Here is a 19027-nt window from a genome sequence, read left to right as displayed (position 1 = left end):
ACAGAACAGAAGCACAGAAACTCCAGATCCAGTATACACGGCTGAGCTCCGATATCTTTCCCCTTATCCGGGATGCACCCACCTATGCTGAGGCCATGGCGCTTCTGAAAGAGAACTACACCCAGCAGACCAACAAACTCTACGCCAGGCACCCACTGTCCACGTGGCATCAACTCCCCGGTGAATCCTTGGAAGATTTCTGGCGTGCCCTGCACGCCCTGGCAAGGGACTGCGATTGCCAGGCCATTTCGGCCGTTGAACATTCCGAACTCCTAATCAGGGACGCTTTCATTACGGGCATAGGGTCGGCGTACATCCGCCAGCGCCTCTTAGAAGGGGCTACCCTCGACCTCACGGCGACCAAGAAACTTGCGACCTCACTAACAGCTGCTTCCCGCAATGTACAAGCATACGCCCCCAACCGCACGGTGCCCCCCCTCCAGGACATCGTGGACCCCACCAGTGACCGCGCCATCATTCACCCCACCAGCGACCGCCCCCAGCCAACCCCAAGCCTGCGCCGCGCGGCAGCCAGCCAACCCCGGGGGACCCAAGTGCTACTTCTGCGGACAGACAAAGCACCCCCGGCAGTGTGCCTGGCGCGGAGCGCACTCTGCAAGGTCTGCGGGAAGAAAGGACATTTTGCTGCGGTGTGCCAGGCTCGGTTGATCGCCGTTGTAACCAGGCTCATTGTCCTGCAACGCCCACGTGCAACACGTGGGCGCCGCCATTTTCGCCCCCGCAACCCACATGCGGCCCGTGGACGCAGCCATCTTCCTCGCCTCAGAACACGTGCGGCCCGTGGGCGCCGCCATCTTCTTTCCCTCAGGACACGTGCGGCCCGTGGGCGCCGCCATCTTTCCCCATCAGGCCTCATGCGGTCCGTGGGTGCCGCTATCTTTAACGCCGCCTGCCACGTGTGCCCCATGGGTCTCCATCTTCCCCGCCTCAGGAACCCTGCTCATTGGGCACCTTATCGAGCCGCTCATCGCCTGCAACTGCCACCGACCAGCCAGGGACCTTCCAACACCAGCTACAGCTCGCCTCCATCACGATCGACCAGTCCCGGCCGGTAAAGGTCGATGGGCAGAAGACATCATGCCTTCTTGACTTTTGGAGCACAGAGAGCTTCATCCACCCCGATACATAGAACATAGAACAGTACATAGAACAGTACAGCACAGAACAGGCCCTTCGGCCCTCAATGTTGTGCCGAGCCATGATCACCCTACTCAAACCCACGTATCCACCCTATACCCGTAACCCAACAACCCCCTTAACCTTACTTTTATTAGGACACTACGGGCAATTTAGCATGGCCAATCCACCTAACCCGCACATCTTTGGACTGTGGGAGGAAACCGGAGCACCCGGAGGAAACCCACGCACACAGGGGGAGGACGTGCAGACTCCACACAGACAGTGACCCAGCCGGGAATCGAACCTGGGACCCTGGAGCTGTGAAGCATTTATGCTAACCACCATGCTACCCTGCTGCCCCTGATACGGTAAGGCGCTGCTCCCTTGCGGTGCACCCCATCACACAACGAATTTCCCTGGCCTCCAGATCTCACTCCGTGGCGAGCCGAGGGTACTGCACCGCCACCCTCACCATCCAAGGCATAGAGTTCAGCGACTTACGGGTCTACGTCCTCCCCAACCACTGCGCTGCCTTGCTACTCGGCCTGGACTTCCAGTGCAACCTCCAAAGTCTAACTCTGAAATTTGGCGGGCCCCTACCACCCCTTACTGTATGCGGCCTCACGACCCTTAAGGTCGACCCGTCTGTTTGCAAACACCCTGGATTGCAAACCCATCGCCTCCGGGACAGGACCTTCATCAGATCTGAGGTCCAGCGGCTACTGCGTGAAGGCATCATCGAAGCCAGCAACAGCCCCTGGAGAGCCCAAGTGGTAGTTGTGAAAACTGGGGAGAAACACAGGATGGTCATTGACTACAGTCAGACCATCAATCGGTACATGCAGCTCGACGCGTACCCCCTCCCACCCATATCTGATATGGTCAATCAGATTGCACAGTACCGGGTCTTCTCGACAGTGGACCTGAAACCTGCCTACCACCAGCTCCCCATCCACAAGGCGGACCGCCCATACACCGCGTTTGAAGCGGACGGCCACCTTTACCACTTCCTTAGGGTTCCCTTCGGCGTCACTAATGGGGTCTCGGTCTTCCAACCGGTACCGGTTGACCGGTACGGAATGCGGGCCACCATCCCGTACCTGGATAACGTCACCATCTGCGACCACAACCAGCAGGACCACGACGCTAACCTTTCCAAATTTCTCCACACCGCCAAACCCATTAACCTTACGTACAACAAGGAGAAGTGCGTGTTCAGCACCAACCACAGCCATCCTTGGCTATGTGGTGCAAAATGGAGTTCCAGGGCTTGACCCCGATTGCATGCGCCCCCTCATGGAACTCCTCCTCCCCCACTGCCCCAAAGCCCTCAAACGATGCCTGGGGTTCTTCTCATACTACGCCCACTGGGTCCCTAACTATGCGGACAAGGCCCGCCCACTCATTCACTCCACCGTTTTCCCCCTGAGGGCCGAGGCTCACCAGGCCTTCAACCGTATCATGGCCGACATTGCCAAGGCCGTGATGCACGCGGTCGATGAGATGCTCCCCTTCCAAGTCGAGAGCGATGCATCAGACGTCGCTCTGGCCACCACCCTCAACCAGGCAGGCAGGCCCGTGGCATTCTTTTTAACGCACCCTCCATGCCTCCGAAATAAGACACTCCACCGTCGAGAAGGTGGCCTAAGCCATCATTAAAGCTGTGCGGCATTGGAGGCATTACCTGGCCGGCAGGAGATTCACTTTCCTCACTGACCAACGGTCGGTTGCCTTCATGTTCAATAACACACAGTGGGGCAAGATCAAAAATGATAAAATCTTGAGGTGGAGGATCGAGCTCTCCACCTACAATTACGAGATTTTGTATCACCCCGGTTAGCTCAACAAGCCCCCTGATGCCCTATCCCGAGGTACATGTGCCAGCGCACAAGTGGACCGACTCCGGACCCTACACGATGCTCTCTGTCACCCAGGGGTTACCTGTTTCTTTCACTTCATAAAGGCCCGCAATCTGCCCTACTCCATTGAGGAGGTCAGGGCTGTCACCAGAGACTGCCAGGTCTGCGCGGAGTGCAAACCGCACTTCTACCGGCCAGACCGCGCGCATCTAGTGAAGGCCTCCCTCCCTTTGAACGCCTCAGCATGGATTTCAAAGGGCCCCTCTCCTCCACAGACCAAAAAACTTACTTCCTTAACGTGGTCGCCGAATACTCCAGATTCCCCTTCGCCGTCCCTTGCCCCAATATGACATCTGCCACAGTCATCAAAGCACTCAACACCACCTTCGCCCTGTTCGGTTTGCCCGCCTACATCCACAGCGACCGGGGATCCTCCTTTATGAGTGATGAGCTGCGTCAGTACCTGCTCAGCAAGGGCATTGCCTCGAGCAGGACAACCAGCTACAACCCCCGGGGAAATGGGCAGGTGGAGCAGAAGGCCGTCCAGCTGGCCCTACGGTCCAAAAATCTCCCGGTCTCCCGCTGGCAGGAGGTCCTCCCCGACGCCCTTCACTCCATCCAATCGCTACTTTGCACTGAGACTATTGCAACCCCCCCCCCCATGAACATCTCCTTGCCTTCCCTAGGAAGTCCACCTCCGGGGTTTCGCTTCCAACGTGGCTGGTAGCTCCAGGACCCGTTCTCCTCCGCAAGCACGTGCGGCTCCACAAGGTGGAATCATTGGTCAAGAGGGTACAGCTACTCCATGCAAACCCGCAGTACGCCTACATGGCGTACCCCGACGGCCGCCAACACACAGTCTCCCTCAGGGACTTGGCACCAGCTGGTTCCCCACCCCACCCCCTCTGCCCCGGCGCTACCCTTCCTACCCCAGCGTACCTCACCACAGCCCCCGCTCCAGGACCCACCCGGGGATGAAGATGAGGTCTACACGCTCCCGGAGTCACCGGCGACCGAGCCGTCGCCTACATCACCACCGGGACTGCGGCGCTCACAACGGAGGATCAAGGCATCCGATTAGCTGAATTTATGAACTTTCCTCAAAATGTTAACCTTAAAATGCATGTAAATAGGTTTTCCGCCACCCCCGCTGGACTCTTTTTTAACAGGGGGTGAATGTGGTAGTCACCACTGTTGTATATATCACATACATGAGATGTAATACGGTAAGGCTCCTGTACTACAGGTACGGGGATAGATCCCTGCCTGCTGGCTCTGCCCAGTAGGCGGAGTATAAATGTGTGTGCTCACCGAGCTGCAACTATTTCGGCAGCAGCTGCAGGAGGCTACACATCTCTGCTTAATAAAGCCTCGATTACACTCTACTCTCGTCTCGTCGTAATTGATAGTGCATCAGTGAAGACAGGCAGGCACAGCTAAAATCAGCCAGTATGGCCGTATAGGCTTGCTAATCTTATTGATCATTTCCCAATGTGCCCCTCACTATGGCATGCCTGGCTCACCATGGCTGTCTATCTCTCTCTGCAGGTGGTGGTGCGGCTCAGTGAAGACCTGTTGTCTCAAGCGGTGATGATGGTGGAGAACTGTCGACCCACCCTGACCATTAATCTGGCGGGGGCTCGCCAGTACTGGTTGGAGGGAATGTTACGCCATGAGATAGGTCAGTTTTACAAATAAATCAGGTAGGATCAAAAGATAATTTTGTGTTTTATTACCTTTTCACCTTCCCCATTAATTTTGTCTGCCTTTACTCTTGAAGATTGTGACTCCTGACTGTACATTGGGCTCATTGGTCACCATCCAGCCTTTATTAGGCCCAAAGCTCCACGTGTGAACATGGACAATTAGCTTCTATTCCACCAGGAGTATTATTACAGTTAAACCCAACTGGCCCATGTTGTGCATCTACACAGGCCCAGTGATGGAGTCACTGGAACTGGCCAAGCAGCCTTGGTTGATGTTTAGACCATTTTTTTTGCCACAGTCCAAAGTCGTCCAGGCCAAATACCGTGGCTTCCTCCTGTCCATTCTCAATGCAGCACAATCTGAGGCTCAAACCTAGGCTCTTCCTGATGTTTGATTCTTGTTCTAATGCCAGTGTACTGAGCCTTCCGATAAAGCATTTCTTTACTGGCCAGTGTCAAAATTTACAGTAGTTTATAAAGTCAGCCACTACTTTTCCACCCAGTAAGAAGTCTTACAACACCAGGTTAAAGTCCAACATACTTGTTTCAAACACGAGATTTCGGAGCACTGCTCCTTCTTCACCTGAGGAAGGAGCAGTGCTCTGAAAGCTAGTGTTTGAAACAAACATGTTGGACTTTAACCTGGTGTTGTAAGACTTCTTACTGTGCTCACCCCAGTCCAACGCCGGCATCTCCACATCACTTTTCCACCTGATCACTCTGAAGTCACAAGAGAGAGCGTGTTCAATACGTTTTGTCCTCGTGACAAATTGTTGAACAAACCTTTCTTTATTTCAAGCAACATAATGTAAATTCTGCCAACATATTTCATCATTTTGTAAACCATTGTGCTTTCTCTCCTGTCACTTTATGGTGGTCTGGGATGTGCCCCCCTCTCCCTTTGATTTCCCTTGATCCCGAGGCCCCTTCTTTGTTCTTACCCGTGATGAGATGGATGCACTGAACAATTGATGGCATCGTGGTATCTGTAAAGTTCTGCTGCTCTTCATTGACATTTTGTTCTCTGTTTTGTTCTTGGGAATGACCCTCATGAGGGAGCTCTCTCTCTGTGATGTGGTGAAACTTTATTTTCTCCTTGCATTAAAAAAAAATGTTTACTATCAGGAACGCACTACATTCGAGGCGTCAACAACAGCCATCAGCCCTGGCACAGCGCAGCGGGCAGGAAGCTGTACGGTCTGAAGCCAGCCAACCCGACCGAGGAAGGCCTCGCCAGCCTTAACAGTGTTCTGTACCGCAAGTATCCTTTCCTGTGGCGGGCAGCCCTGCTCTACTACACCGTCTTCCAGGCCAGTCGGATGCCCTTCTGCCAGCTCTTTGAAGATATCGCCAAGTTTGTCGAGGACCCAAACACTCGATGGGAGTATTGCGTGAGAGCCAAAAGAGGCCAAGCAGACACTTCTCAGCCAGGTCACATGTATTTACAACTAGATTCTTTTAAGTTGGAACAGGAGTGGTAACATAGTGGTTATATTGTTACTGGGCTAATAATCCAGTGTATTTTTCTTTATTCATTCATAATCAGAAGGTGGTGTGGAGCTGCCTTCTTGAACCGCTGCAGTCCCTGATGTTCTGCTAGGGAGGGTATTCTCGAATTTTGACCCTGCGACAGTGAAGGAGCGGCAATATATTTCCAAGTCGGGGTGGTGAGTGACTTGGAGGGGAACCTCCAGTTGGTAGGGTTCCCAGGTATCTGCTGTCCTTGTCCTTCTAGATGGTAGTGGTCATGGGTTTGGAAGGTGCTGTGTAAGGAACCTTGGTGAGTTCCTTCAGTACATCCTGTAGGTGGTACACACGGCTGCCCCTATTCATTGGTGGTGGAGGGTTTGAATCTTTGTGGAAGAGGTACCAATCAAGGGGGCTGCTTTGTCCCGAATGGTGTTGAGCTTCTTGAGTTTTGTTGGAGCTGCACTCATCCAGGCAGTGGAGAGTATTCCATTACACCCCTGACTTATGCCTCACTGGGCAGGCTTTGAGGGGTCAGGAGGTGAGTAACTCGCCACAGAATTTCTAGCCTTTGACCTTCTCTGGTAGCTACAATGTCAAGTCCAGATCTGATCAATCGTAACTCCCGGGTTATCTAGAACTATTGATCCAGAGATATGGGGTGGGATTCTCCAATAATGGGGCATGAAAACCGCGCCAACTACTCCGGCGTCAATGGCCCCGAAAGTGAGGAATTCTCCACTTTCTCGGGGGCTAGGTTGACACCGGAATGGTTCAAACAACAAAGAAAAGTACAGCACAGGAACAGGCCCTTCGTCCCTCTAAACCTGTGTTGACCATGCTGCCCGTCTAAACTAAAATCTTCTCCAATTCCTGGGTCTGTATCCCTCTATTCCCATCCTATTGATGTTTATGTCAAGATGCCCCTTAAACGTCATTGTCGTCCCTGCTTCCACCACCTCCTCCTGCAGCGAGATCCAGGCACCCACTACCCTCTGTGTAAAAAAACTTGCCTCGTACATCTCCTCTAAACTTTTCCCCTTGCACCTTAAACCTATGCCCCCTAGTAATTGACCCCTCTACCCTGGGAAAAAATCTCTGACTAACCACCCTGTCCATGCCCCTCGTACTTTTGTAGACCTCCATCAGGTCGCCCCTCAACCTCCGTCGTTCCAGTGAGAACAAACCGACTTTATTCAACCTCTCTTCATAGCTGATGCACAAACCGAGTTTATTCAACCTCTCCTCATATCTAATGCTCCTGCCGGTGCGTGTTCGCGCATGTGCGGAACGGCCAGTGTATATCCGCCGCACATGTGTAGAATGGCCGCCGTATTGGGGTATTGGGTTCCCTTCTGCATGCCGGCCCCTGGGCAAAATGGCGGACACCTACAGGGGCACACGCGGAGGAAAGAAATCGGTAGGCCCCGATCGCGGGCCAGGCCACCGCGAGGGCCCCACCCTGAGGTCGGCGCAGGGTCGGAGAATCCCGTCCATGAGTTCAAATCCCACCTGGACAGCTGGGGTATTTAATTACAATTAAGGAAATAAATCTGGATTAAAAACTGATATCAGTAATGGTGACCATGGGCGGGATTCTGCGGGCAATTCCAGCGGGAAGGTGTGGCGTGGACCACTCTGGCTTCGAGCCGCCCCAAAGGTGCAGAATCCTCCACACCTTCAGGGGCTAGGCCGGCCTCGGAGTGGTTTGTGCCACGCCAGCCGGCGGGTAAGGGGCTTGGCGCCATGCCAACTGGCACCGAAGGGCCTCTGCTGGCCGGCGCGACTTGGCGCATGCGCAGGAGCGCCAGCATGTGCTGACATCATCCCAGTGCATGCGCAGGGGGTTTCATCTCCGCGTCGGCCATCGCGGAGGAATAGCAGCCGACGCAGAGGAATAGAGTGCCCTCACGCGCAGGCCCACCCGCGGATCGGTGGGCCCCGATTGCGGGGGGTCAGGCCACTTTGGGGGCACCTCCTGGGGCCAGATCACCCCGTGCCCCCCCCCCCCTGAGAACTCCGGAGGCCGCCCGTGCCGCCAGGTCCCGCCGGTAAGGACCTACTCTAATTTACGTCGGCGGTCTGGCAAAAAATGGGCGGCCGCTTGGCACATCACGGGCCGGAGAATCGCGTGTTGGGGGGGGGGGGTGTGCCGCCTGTGGCCACCGATTGGCGTGGCGCAATTCCCACCTCCGCCAAATCTCCGGCATCGGAAAATTCGGCAGCCGGCGGGGGCGGAATTCATGCGGCGATTCTTCGACATGGCCGGGGGTTGGAGAATCCCGCCCCATGTAACTATTGTTGTAAAAAAACATATGATTAGGGACCCTTACCCAGTCTGACCTATATGTGGCCCCCGATCTGCAGCAATGTTGTTGACTTTTAACTTCCTACCGCAATGGTCTCGCAAATTTCGGTAGCACGGTAGCATAGTGGTTAGCACTGTGACTTCACAGCAACAGGGTCCCAGGTTCGATTGGCCGATGACCTCCTTCTGCACTGTATGTTCTATGTAAATCAATCTTGTCAAGGATGTGGCTCATCACCACTTTGTCAAAATCAATTAGGGATGGGTAAGGGGCAGCACAGTGGCGCAGTGGTTAGCCCTGCAGCCTCACAGCGCCGAGGTCCCAGGTTCAGTCCCGGCTCTGGGTCACTGTCCGTGTGGAGTTTGCACATTCACCCGCGTTGCGTGGGTTTCGTCCCCACAACCCAAAGATGTGCAGGGTAGGTGGATTGGCCACGCTAAATTGTCCCTTAATTGGAAAAAATGAATTGGATATTCTAAATTTATTTAAAAAAGGGATGGGTAATAAGTGATGCCCAAAACCCGTCAATGAATATTGAAAAAAAAGTTAAAGAAAGTTTGCATTCAATGCAAAGGGAGATTAGGAGGTTATCACTGATGAGTATTTTCCTCTTTTGGACATGCCCAGATCAGGTGTAGCAGAACCCATTGCAATTTGAAGGATTGTATCTCTTTCAACCTCAGAAGAGCATTCCCTAACACTTCAGTGTAGCCATGGCGATTGTCCTCTGTGTGTGGTATGTGTAATGCCCCTCCCCCCCAGCCACATATAATGCAATGGCGGAGGAGGCTCGCCATTGGCCAGCGGCTGGATCTTCCAGTCCCGGCGCTGTCAATGAGGCTTCCCCCTCCTCCACCGGGGAACCCACAGTGGGGGACCGGCATCGGCGGAACAGGGAGATACCGCTGGTGGGAACAGCCAGAAATCCTACCCAATGTTTACTTGTCTTTTACATGCAAATTAATGACATCCCATTCTACTGCTTTGCTCCATCATTGACCCAAATGCTGTTGTGAATCCATTTAATTGTTTTTTAAAAAATTGTTGAGGCCCGAATTAACTTGAAAGCTTTTCTGGTTCGGAATATCCTAACCTCACAAGGTGTGGTTTGATCCTGATCTGACTTATATTTTACCCAGCAACCAATTAGTAAATCTGATATTCCATCACTTTGGGGATATTGCATGTATTTCATCTCTCTAATCCATTTCCTCGTCAAAACGAAGTTTGATTTCTTCATACGCTTCACACTAGCCTCTCCTCCTTCCTTTCACAAACATTCTAAATCCCTACTATCCGCACCTACTCCTGCTCCACATCACCATATCTAGCTATGGTGGTTTCCTGAAGCTCCAGAGGATTGATGTGACAATCCTCGATCTTGTCCCTGTTTGAGTGTAATCCTGCAATTCACGCATGGCTCCTATTCTGGGGAACAATGTGCTTCTTCATCAATGGCTGATCTTTTTCAGCCTTACACCACCCCTTTGGAACACTTGGAAATCACTCTACTTCATATTTTCTCTCACTTAATTCAATATCATCTTAAAGACAATGATCATTCTTTCAGCCTTCCCCTCCATTTTGGCTGTTAATTGTACTAAGGTATTTTAAGTCTGGGCTGGAAGCAAATTTAATAGCTGCTCAATTATGAGCAGTTCTGTTGTGACCTTACTTCATTGTTCTATCCTTTCCCCCATTCTCAAACTCCTGAGGCTGATACAATGGGCCAAATGGCTACCTATTGTGTTGTTAAAACTCTGTGATTCTGTGAATGGTGTGTGCCAATGTACAAAATGGATGGGCAGGGAAATATCTGGACAATTGGGGACCAAGCCTCTGAATATATTTAAGAAAGAAATAGATAGATTTCTAGATACTAAAGAGGTCAAGGAGTGTGGGGAGAGCGCGGGGGTATGGTGTTGAGATAGAGGATCAGCCCAGCGTCCCTTTGAATGGTGGAGTGGGCTTGATGGGCTGAATGGCCTACTACTGCTCCTAGTTTCTATGTCGCTTGAGTCTGTCCCACACGACAATGGTGAGAGCACCATGACTAAACATTTAGTTCCGCCCTGCCCCCGAGTCTCCCCACCTTCAGCCAAACAAAGAAAAAAGAGAAAAATCCCAGAGTAAATAGGAGAACAATACTCTGGAAAATGCCTCTGCTACTCCCTCAGGTGAGTAAGATATTGCTATCTAGTTGAGGATATGTACCTAAACACAGGTCATGATTTACTCTCATGGACCTCTCTGAACAGTGTGACTCAGTGGTGCATGGCAGAGATTCTGTCAGACCGACAGTGCTCTTGAGAAGCGGTTGGTAAACTGGCGGGGTACCCCTATTGGTTCGTGGAGGAAGCCCAACAGAATCAAGTGCCTTTCAGGCACTTAAGTGGCCCCCAAGTTGAGGTCCGTAGTGGCAGAAGTCCCTCCAGCTGAGAGCTGCCAGCCCATCTGTAGCTGGCTCCTCTTGGCCCAGAACCAGCAGTGGCTTGGGGCAATGCAGCTGCCAAAGGCCCAGGATAATCATGGGCCTAGGCTGAAGGTGTGATGGCAGGATGGAGATCGCAGAGTGGGGGTTTGGGAGGAATTACAGGGGCATTGGAAGTATGCCATTTTGGTGGCTTCCAATGACCATCTTCCCGGCCCAATGCCAAGTCCCAGAGTACATGATAGCAAAAGCCTCCCATCCCCTGAAAAATCGCACGCAAACCTGACAGGGAGAGTGGTGGAGTTGGTGGCTATGGAGCAGAGATGTGCAGCGACCAAAGACACTGGATGGGAATTTCTGGCCCCCTCCCTCACCTCGGCATGTTTTCCGAGAGCAGAGGCGGCTCGCCATTGGCCGCTGGCGGGATCTTCCGGTCATGCCGATGTTAGCAGCATTTTGGGTGGCTCGTTCTTCCTGTTGCTGGGAAGGGCCAGAAAATCCCACTCACTGACTTTGGTCTTCCCAATATTTAATTGGAAATTTCTGCTCACCCAGTACTAAATGCCAGATAAATGGTCTTGACAATTTAGGGACAGTGGGATAGAACTGGGTGTCATTGGTATATGTGTGAAAACTGACCCTCTGTTTTTAGATGATGTTGCCTCGCATGTAGATAAGAATTGGAGATAGGCCAGGATAAATCCATGGGGGAACTAGAGATAACGGTGCATGAGCAGGAAACTTATCAATTGTAGGTGATTCCCTGATTACAATAGATAAGAATGGAACTAGGTGAGAGCAGTTCCACCCTGCTGGACTCACAGTTTGAGGAGAATTGTGTGGTCAATCACGTCAAGAGTTTAATTTGAGAGGGCAGCACGGTGGCGCAGTGGGTTAGCCCTGCTGCCTCATGACGCCGCGGTCCCAGGTTTGATCCCGCCTCTGGGTCACTGTCCGTGTGGAGTTTGCACATTTTCCCCGTGTTTGCGTGGGTTTTGCCCCCACAACCCAAAGATGTGCAGGCTACGTGAATTGGCCACGCTAAATTGCCCCTTAATTGGAAAAAATGAATTGGATACTCTAAAAAAAAATTTTTAAGTTTAATTTCAGATCCGTGACACCTACAGACTGATACTATAAGTGTGACAGTCTCATTGCAGGTTATGCAGCAACTGTGGGCAATAGATTAGAGAGAAGAGGCTATAGCTGCAGGATTTTAATTGAAATTAGAAACATAGAAATTATGAGACAGTTAGACGTCCGCAGCAAATCTAATTCGCCATCTATTATCCTGATTGTCTCATGATACAATGATAATTAATTTATTGACTACTATAGCCACTAATCTTCAGGTATGACAATAGACTCAGACATGAGAAGGGAAAAAGCCCTCTGATGGAGAGCTTTGGTCCAAAGTCACGTTTTGTTCCTCAAGCATTGCTACACTCACCACATGGCATGTGTCAAATTACTCAAATGCTGTATTGCAAGATGTTATTTTCTTAAATAAATCTATTTCATTGTTATTTGAGTTAATCAATGCTAACTGATCCTGCCATCTCCCCAAGTCATCCTTCATTGAAAGGGGTGTCAATAATTCTTTAATGTGATGTTGAGGGTCACGGATTGCCATTTATCATGTCCCCTGTTCCTTTACAGGCTGTTTCAGTAAGGACCAGGTGTATTTGGACGGTGTGTTGCTGCTGCTTCGATACAGGAAGAGCATTGACTTCAAGATGCTGGCAGCACTGGGAAAGGTAAGCGCATCTAACCTGGTTGGATGTGTTTGTCTGCTGAAGAAGGAACTTTTGAGCATGATAACCCAAATTGTTCTGGGTGGCTGGGGTTGGCGTTGCGTGACGGGGATTGTGTCCCGCAGAACAGGGAACACAACTGGTGGTGGCAGCACCAGAGTCAGGCTTTATAAAATGCAGCTTACTTTATTCGACCAATACCTCTCTAAACTAGATTAATTGATCCTCCAATGTGTGGTGTGCATGGACACGCACCGTTCTCTTCATCAAATGCTGCAGCCCATTTACCAACTTTACGAAAAGGTCGATTTGAAAGCCACTCTGTTGATTTTTTTAGCTGGCATTGAGGGACTTGACTGAATGGAATGAAATGAAAATCGCTTATTGTCACAAGTAGGCTTCAAATTAAGTTATTGTGAAAAGCCTCCAGTCGCCACATTCCAGTGCCTGTTCAGGGAGGCTGGTACGGGAATTGAACCGTGCTGCTGGCCTGCCTTGGTCTGTTTTAAAAGCCAGCTATTTAGCCCTGTGCTAAACCAGCCCCTTCTTTGAGAATCTCTCCTACATTTGACATTACCTTCTTCCGTCCCAGGATGCCTGGTCTACACTGCACTTTATGGTTCACATCAGGACATGGAGGGCAGTGGGTAAATCAAACCCAAGTCTTCTCACTTCAACTCACAGTCCCATTTAACACTCAAGTTATTTCTATGTAAAAGGGCATGAGAAAAGGCCATAGTCTATGCAATTCACCCTCTAATTTCCTGCTAGTCACATGATGTACATTTGTTTTTTAAATAAATCTAGAGTACCCAATTATTGTTTTTCCAGTTAAGGGGCAATTTAGCGTGGCCAATCCACCTACTTGCACACCTTTGGGTTGTGAGGGTGAAACCCACGCAGACACGGGGAGAGTGTGCAAACTCCACACGGACAGATGATGTACCGTTGTAGAGTTATACCTACTTCGGGACCTCCTATATTTGTGTGATATTATCTATTGCTTTGGATATATATATTTTTCTAACTTAGAGTACCCAATTATTTTTTTTCCAGTTAAGGGGCAATTTAGTGTGGTCAATCCACCTGCCCTGCACATCTTTGGGTTGTGGGGGTGAAACCCAGGTAAACACGGGGAGAATGTACAAACTCCACACAGACAGTGACCCAGAGCCGGGATTGAACCTGGGACCTCGGCGCCATGAGGCTGCAGGGCTAACCCACTGCTCCACTGTGCTGCCCTATTGCTTTGAATATATGTCCTGTGATCTTCCTAGATGAGTGATTGCAAATTGGTACTAAATTAGGGGTTGTTTCCACCTTGAGTTGTATTTATTTTCACATTGATTTACTTATTATCGACCCTGTCGTATTGAGACTCTGGGTTTTACTTCTGGCAACTGTTTAAAACTCACAGTGGTGAATGGGAGAAACCCGTGTCCAATTGGTAACTAGGTGAGGATGTAAGATGTGAGGAGGACACAAAGAGTCTGAAAAGAGATGTAGTCAGGTTTAATATACAACCAGGTGGCCGACAGAGCATATTGTGAGAGTATGAGACACTTCGGCCATAAGAATAGAAAAGCAGAATATTTTTTTGAATACGTGAAACTTGTGAATGTTAATGTTCAGAGAGACTTTGGTGTAATTGTACAATGAACACAAGAAGTGAGAATGCAAGTACAAGAAATTAGGAAAGCAGATAGCATGCTAACCTTTATAGCGAGGTGATTGGAGCACAAGTATAGGGTACAATTGAGATCACTCCTGGAATACAGCATACAATTTTGGTTTCCATATCGAAGGATAGATCTACTTTCTTGGAGGTGGAAATGTGCTTGTTCACTAGATTGGTTCCTGGGATGAAAGTCTGAATAAATTGGGCCTATGCTCTCCAGGGTTTAGAAGAATGAGGGGCGATCTCATCAAAACATACAAGAATTCTGAAGAGACTCAACAGGGTAGACACTGAGAGGTTGTTTCTTCTGGCTGGGGAATCCAGAACACATGGGCACAGTATCAGGGTAAGGGTCCAACCATTTAGGACTGAGATGAGGAGACATTTCTTTACTCAAAGGGTAGTGAATCTTTAGAATTTGCACCACCATTGCGTTTTGGATGCTCCATCCATTGAATTAAGGCTGAGATGGACAGTCCTAAACCTCTCCACTTCTCTCTCCTCTCAACATGTGAATTAGTGCCAAATTGATCCTGATAACACCTCTGTGAAGTACTTGGGTCATTTTACTATATGAGTGTGCTATATCAATGCCAGTGATCTTGTTATTTACTTTATCTGTCTGACTGACCGGTGGTTCAATAATATTTCCCCCCCTCCCCCACCTTGCTCCAGGTGTCGTTCGAAGATGTAGAGCACTTGAAGAAAATTGCCATTCTGCAAAACACGCGCATCCCACACTTCATGCGAGATCAGTCCCGCTACCTGGACCAGTTGCACCACATCACTGCAGTCAATGGACTGACAGACGAGGAGCTGCTGAAACTTATCCCCAAGTAGATCGTGCCAGGGATGCAGGCATCTGGGATGAAGAAGGGAGCTTCTCGACGGCTTTCTGTTCAGTTTGTTTTTTAAACATGCAGCATCACTGCAGTACACACACACACACATATACACAAAGGCACAGTGGCCTTAAATTTTTCTGGCGATGCATTTGAGCATCGATGGACATTTGTATGAAAAATTGTGTAATTGTTTCTATGGAAGCTAACGCCTGGCGCTGCAGCTTCGCTCTTTGACCTCTGTCCTGTGTGCCACGCATTTCCTATTTAAACATGTATTTATTGTTTGCGAAGGTGCTGCTTTTTAAAAAAAAATATTTTAACTTCTTACTGGCAAAGGGAGGGGAGGGGGTCGGGAAGAATGAAACAAAAAAATATAAACATTACTGTCAGCGTTGTCCATGTGCATTATATCTGTGATTGCGACAGGGCTTTGCTCAGACTGAGTAGAGACATGATGCTGGTGAGGGCCCCGATTTGTACAATCATTACCGATAGAAAGAGGCCATTTGACCCAGAAGGCCACCTCTCTGCAGAACAAGCCAGTCTTGTGCCAGAACCATTGAGTCTTTAAATCCATTCTGCATCTGTAGTTTTCAAAACACCAGCATCAAATAAAATTTTAAAATAAAAGCAGAGGAAACTGGAAGTCACTTGGGTAACATCGCGAACGATGAGACAGACTGGTGAATAATGTAAGATTATTATTGTATGGCAGGTGCAGTTTAACAAGAAGAAAGGTGAAGTATAAATTCCAGTAAGAAAGAGCAATATTAACCAAATAGTACACTTTTAAAGGACAGAGACCTGGGAATATGCATACGCAAATCTTTGAAGATCACAGGACAAGTTGAGAAGGCTGTTAAGAAACATATGGGAATAGAGTGCAAGAGGAGGGGAGCTATGCTAAACTGCTGACTCATGGCAGCGAGGACACAGGTTCGATCCCGGCCTCAGGTCACTGTCTGTGTGGAGTATGCACATTCTTCCTGTGTCTTTGTGGGTCTCACCCCCACAACCCAAAATATGCAGGGTAAGATGGATTGGCCACACTAAATTGCCCCTTAATTTGAAACGTTAAAAAAAAGCACTGGTTATGTCTCAGCTGGAGTATTATGTTCAAATCTGGGCACCACACATTCAGAAGGATATCATACACTTTAAAAGGGGCATCGAAGAGATTTGAAAGAATGGTCCTAGGAACGAGGGGGTTCAGCCAGGTGGAGAAACTGGGTTAGTTCTGCTTAGAACAAAGGAAGTGACGAGGAGGTCTGATAGAGGTGTTCAAAATAATGAAGCATTTTGATAGAGTAAATAATGAGAAACTGTTACCAGTAGAAGAATGATTAGTTAACCAGAGGCTGCAAGAGGAGATGCCGAGTTGCTGTGATCTGGAATTCACTGTTTAAAAAGAATGGTGGCTGGAATTCTCCAGTTGTTGCAATTCAATTTTCCCACCGGCAGGGCAGCCCCAGCCAGCGGGTTTTGCAGCGGCCTGGGGCGTTTACAATGGGAAATCCTACTGCCAATCGGCAGGAAGATAGAAACCCACCACCAGTGAAGAGCACACCGCCAAGAAACACATGGCTAGGGAAGCGGAGAATCCAGCCTAGTGAAAGATTTGATCATATCATTCAAATGCTAATTGTATAGATACCTGAAGGGGAAAATTTGTTCAGTGCTATGGAGAAAGAGAAGGGGACTGAGGTTTATTGGGGAGCTCTACCAAAGTGCCAGAAGAGGCACAAAGGGATGAGTGGTCTCTTTCTGTGCCATATCATTCCATGAATGTGAGTTTTTGCAAGTCCAAAACTAGGGCAAGGCCATATTAGGATCATAGTCATCGGACCTATGGTGAATGTTGATGAAAGGGAACTGAAGATCATCAGGAGCCTTTCAATGAAGGCCTTCAGATCTTAACATGAAGAAGTGACTGGGAATAAAAATGGCTGTGTAAAAGTTAAGGCTTCTGATGGGCAGTTTCAATGAAATATCTCTGAGTGAATGGCTTAAGAGTGTTGAGTCCAGAACTGGATGGGTGATTACTCAGTAGTCACTGGTGCTCACCAAACATTGTAATGATGCCATCTGATCTCCCCACTCTTTACTGATGTGACTGTGGTAGAGGTATGGATGTTGGGTGTGATATGGATGCATAGATCCCTGGATTTGATGCAAACCCCCTGGTTCACACCATTCAAAACCAGGGACAGCATTTGCCTGTGTGGGGTGGTGATGTTTTGGGGGGGGGGGGGGGGGGGGGGGGGCTGTTACACTCATCCCGGTTTCTTTTGGGGACTGGGTCACATCATAAGTTGCACAGTCAAGTGCTAGGCCAAGAACTGAGCCTGTCTTCACTCACTAGAGACCGTGAGCTGGTTGTGTGGGGGTTGATGCATTCAGGGCCTCTGACTAATTGCACGGCCAATTGCTGCCACTGTTTAAAATGGATGTTGGGCAACATGCCAGTGCCCTACGATTGGTTCTGACACCTCATAAAGAGGGGAGGGTAAGGTGACCCCTTTAAAATCTGGGTGTCGCAGGAGGTGGCCAACCCTCCCGGTTTGGTTCTGCAGTCTCTGGGGATCGAAGCTTAAACTCCAGGACATTGAGGCAAGCAACATTGGGAGAAAAAAAAATCACTGTCATTAAAAGAATTGTGTGGCGTTCTTTTCATTTTCATTTGAACATTTTCATCGGTTAGGTGACAGAACTTCGGAAAATTTGGGCAAGTAACAGCTGATTGACTGTTAGTTGGAGTTGGGCAGTTACGTGGTTAAATCTCTAGCAATGCATCCAACCAGAGTTGATAAGCTTCGATTCTGAGGCGATGAAAACCTGGCCTACACCTTTCATTAGGCATTTCCACGCAGCTGGATAAGGAGAATGTATTGAATAGAGTGGGAGAGCAAAAATAAATGTCACAGTGAAGGAATATTCTCCAATTTTTAATGCCAACTTTAACTGCAGCGTTGAAACAAATGGAAAAGACCGAAATTTTTTAGATGATGTCAGGAGTTCTGTATTGTGTCGTATTTAATAAACTTGAATTGTCTGAGAGGCCCAATATGTCCCCTTATTTATGCCATAAGACATCATAACAAGATACCAAGTGTGGCTCCAAGGACAAAGTTGAATCTTGATTGTACTTAAAATCATAGGGTGAAATTTTCCCATTCTGGGACCATGTCCGGTGGCGGGGCGGGAACGTGGAGTGTTTCCCGCCACAGAGGCTAGTGGGAAAACACACCATATTCTCTGGCCCGAACCTCATTAATTTTGTATCCAATTATTTTATGCCATATTTAGATCTGTGGCCCATAGTCTGCCGTCGTGTCTGGGTGCCATAATGAAGAGGCACACAACATTACCGATTCACTGTTGAACAAAGAAGGTGAATCTCCTGAAAAAGAAGATGGATCTCTGGGAGCACTCTGAGGCTGGAGGATAGACCTCCTGAGATAGATGACGAATCTCCAGGAACATCCCGAAGCTGGACGATGGACCCCTCTCCAAGAACACCAAATCGGGAAGGTCCACCTAAAAATGGTCCTGTCACCCAGTTGTGGTGGCCCAGGGTCCAGGGTTGCCAGCGGCCTCCATCCTGAACTCAGGAGGCTTCCCCAAACATTGTTCAGGTGAATCCCAACATCTGCACGTCACGTTGTTTCAAGCGTGTTTCACATCAACGTGGTTTCTGGCTGGCTTCGCGGAGAATTGAGGGTGGGTGGAAGATTCCAATCAGGCCTTCATCTGCATCCCTTTAGGTTACAAATTAATCTCACACCAGCCTCCGGCAGATTTTGCCACATAATCAAATTTTCTGCCCATAATTTAATTT

The 19027-nt window shown here is 49.4% G+C and overlaps 1 protein-coding gene across 5 annotated transcripts in view; it reads left to right on the top strand.

Annotated features, from left to right (window-relative positions):
- The window catches only part of LOC119971480 (uncharacterized protein KIAA0895-like), a 144079-nt gene extending 125826 nt beyond the window's left edge, over positions 1-18253 (top strand). For all 5 annotated transcript variants that reach the window (XM_038807059.1, XM_038807058.1, XM_038807060.1 and 2 more), the window contains 4 exons: positions 4548-4680; positions 5831-6136; positions 12572-12669; positions 15020-18253. In XM_038807059.1, coding sequence (XP_038662987.1) covers positions 4548-4680; positions 5831-6136; positions 12572-12669; positions 15020-15184 — 702 coding nt within the window. In that variant the 3' untranslated portion in view covers positions 15185-18253. The remainder of the gene's footprint in view (positions 1-4547; positions 4681-5830; positions 6137-12571; positions 12670-15019) is intronic.
- Positions 18254-19027: the final 774 nt, after the last annotated feature.

This window comes from Scyliorhinus canicula, chromosome 9, assembly GCF_902713615.1.
Source record: "Scyliorhinus canicula chromosome 9, sScyCan1.1, whole genome shotgun sequence".
NCBI lineage: Eukaryota > Metazoa > Chordata > Chondrichthyes > Carcharhiniformes > Scyliorhinidae > Scyliorhinus > Scyliorhinus canicula.
The sequence above is the reverse complement of the archived record's forward strand: the minus strand, read 5'-3'. Positions and strand labels throughout refer to the sequence as shown.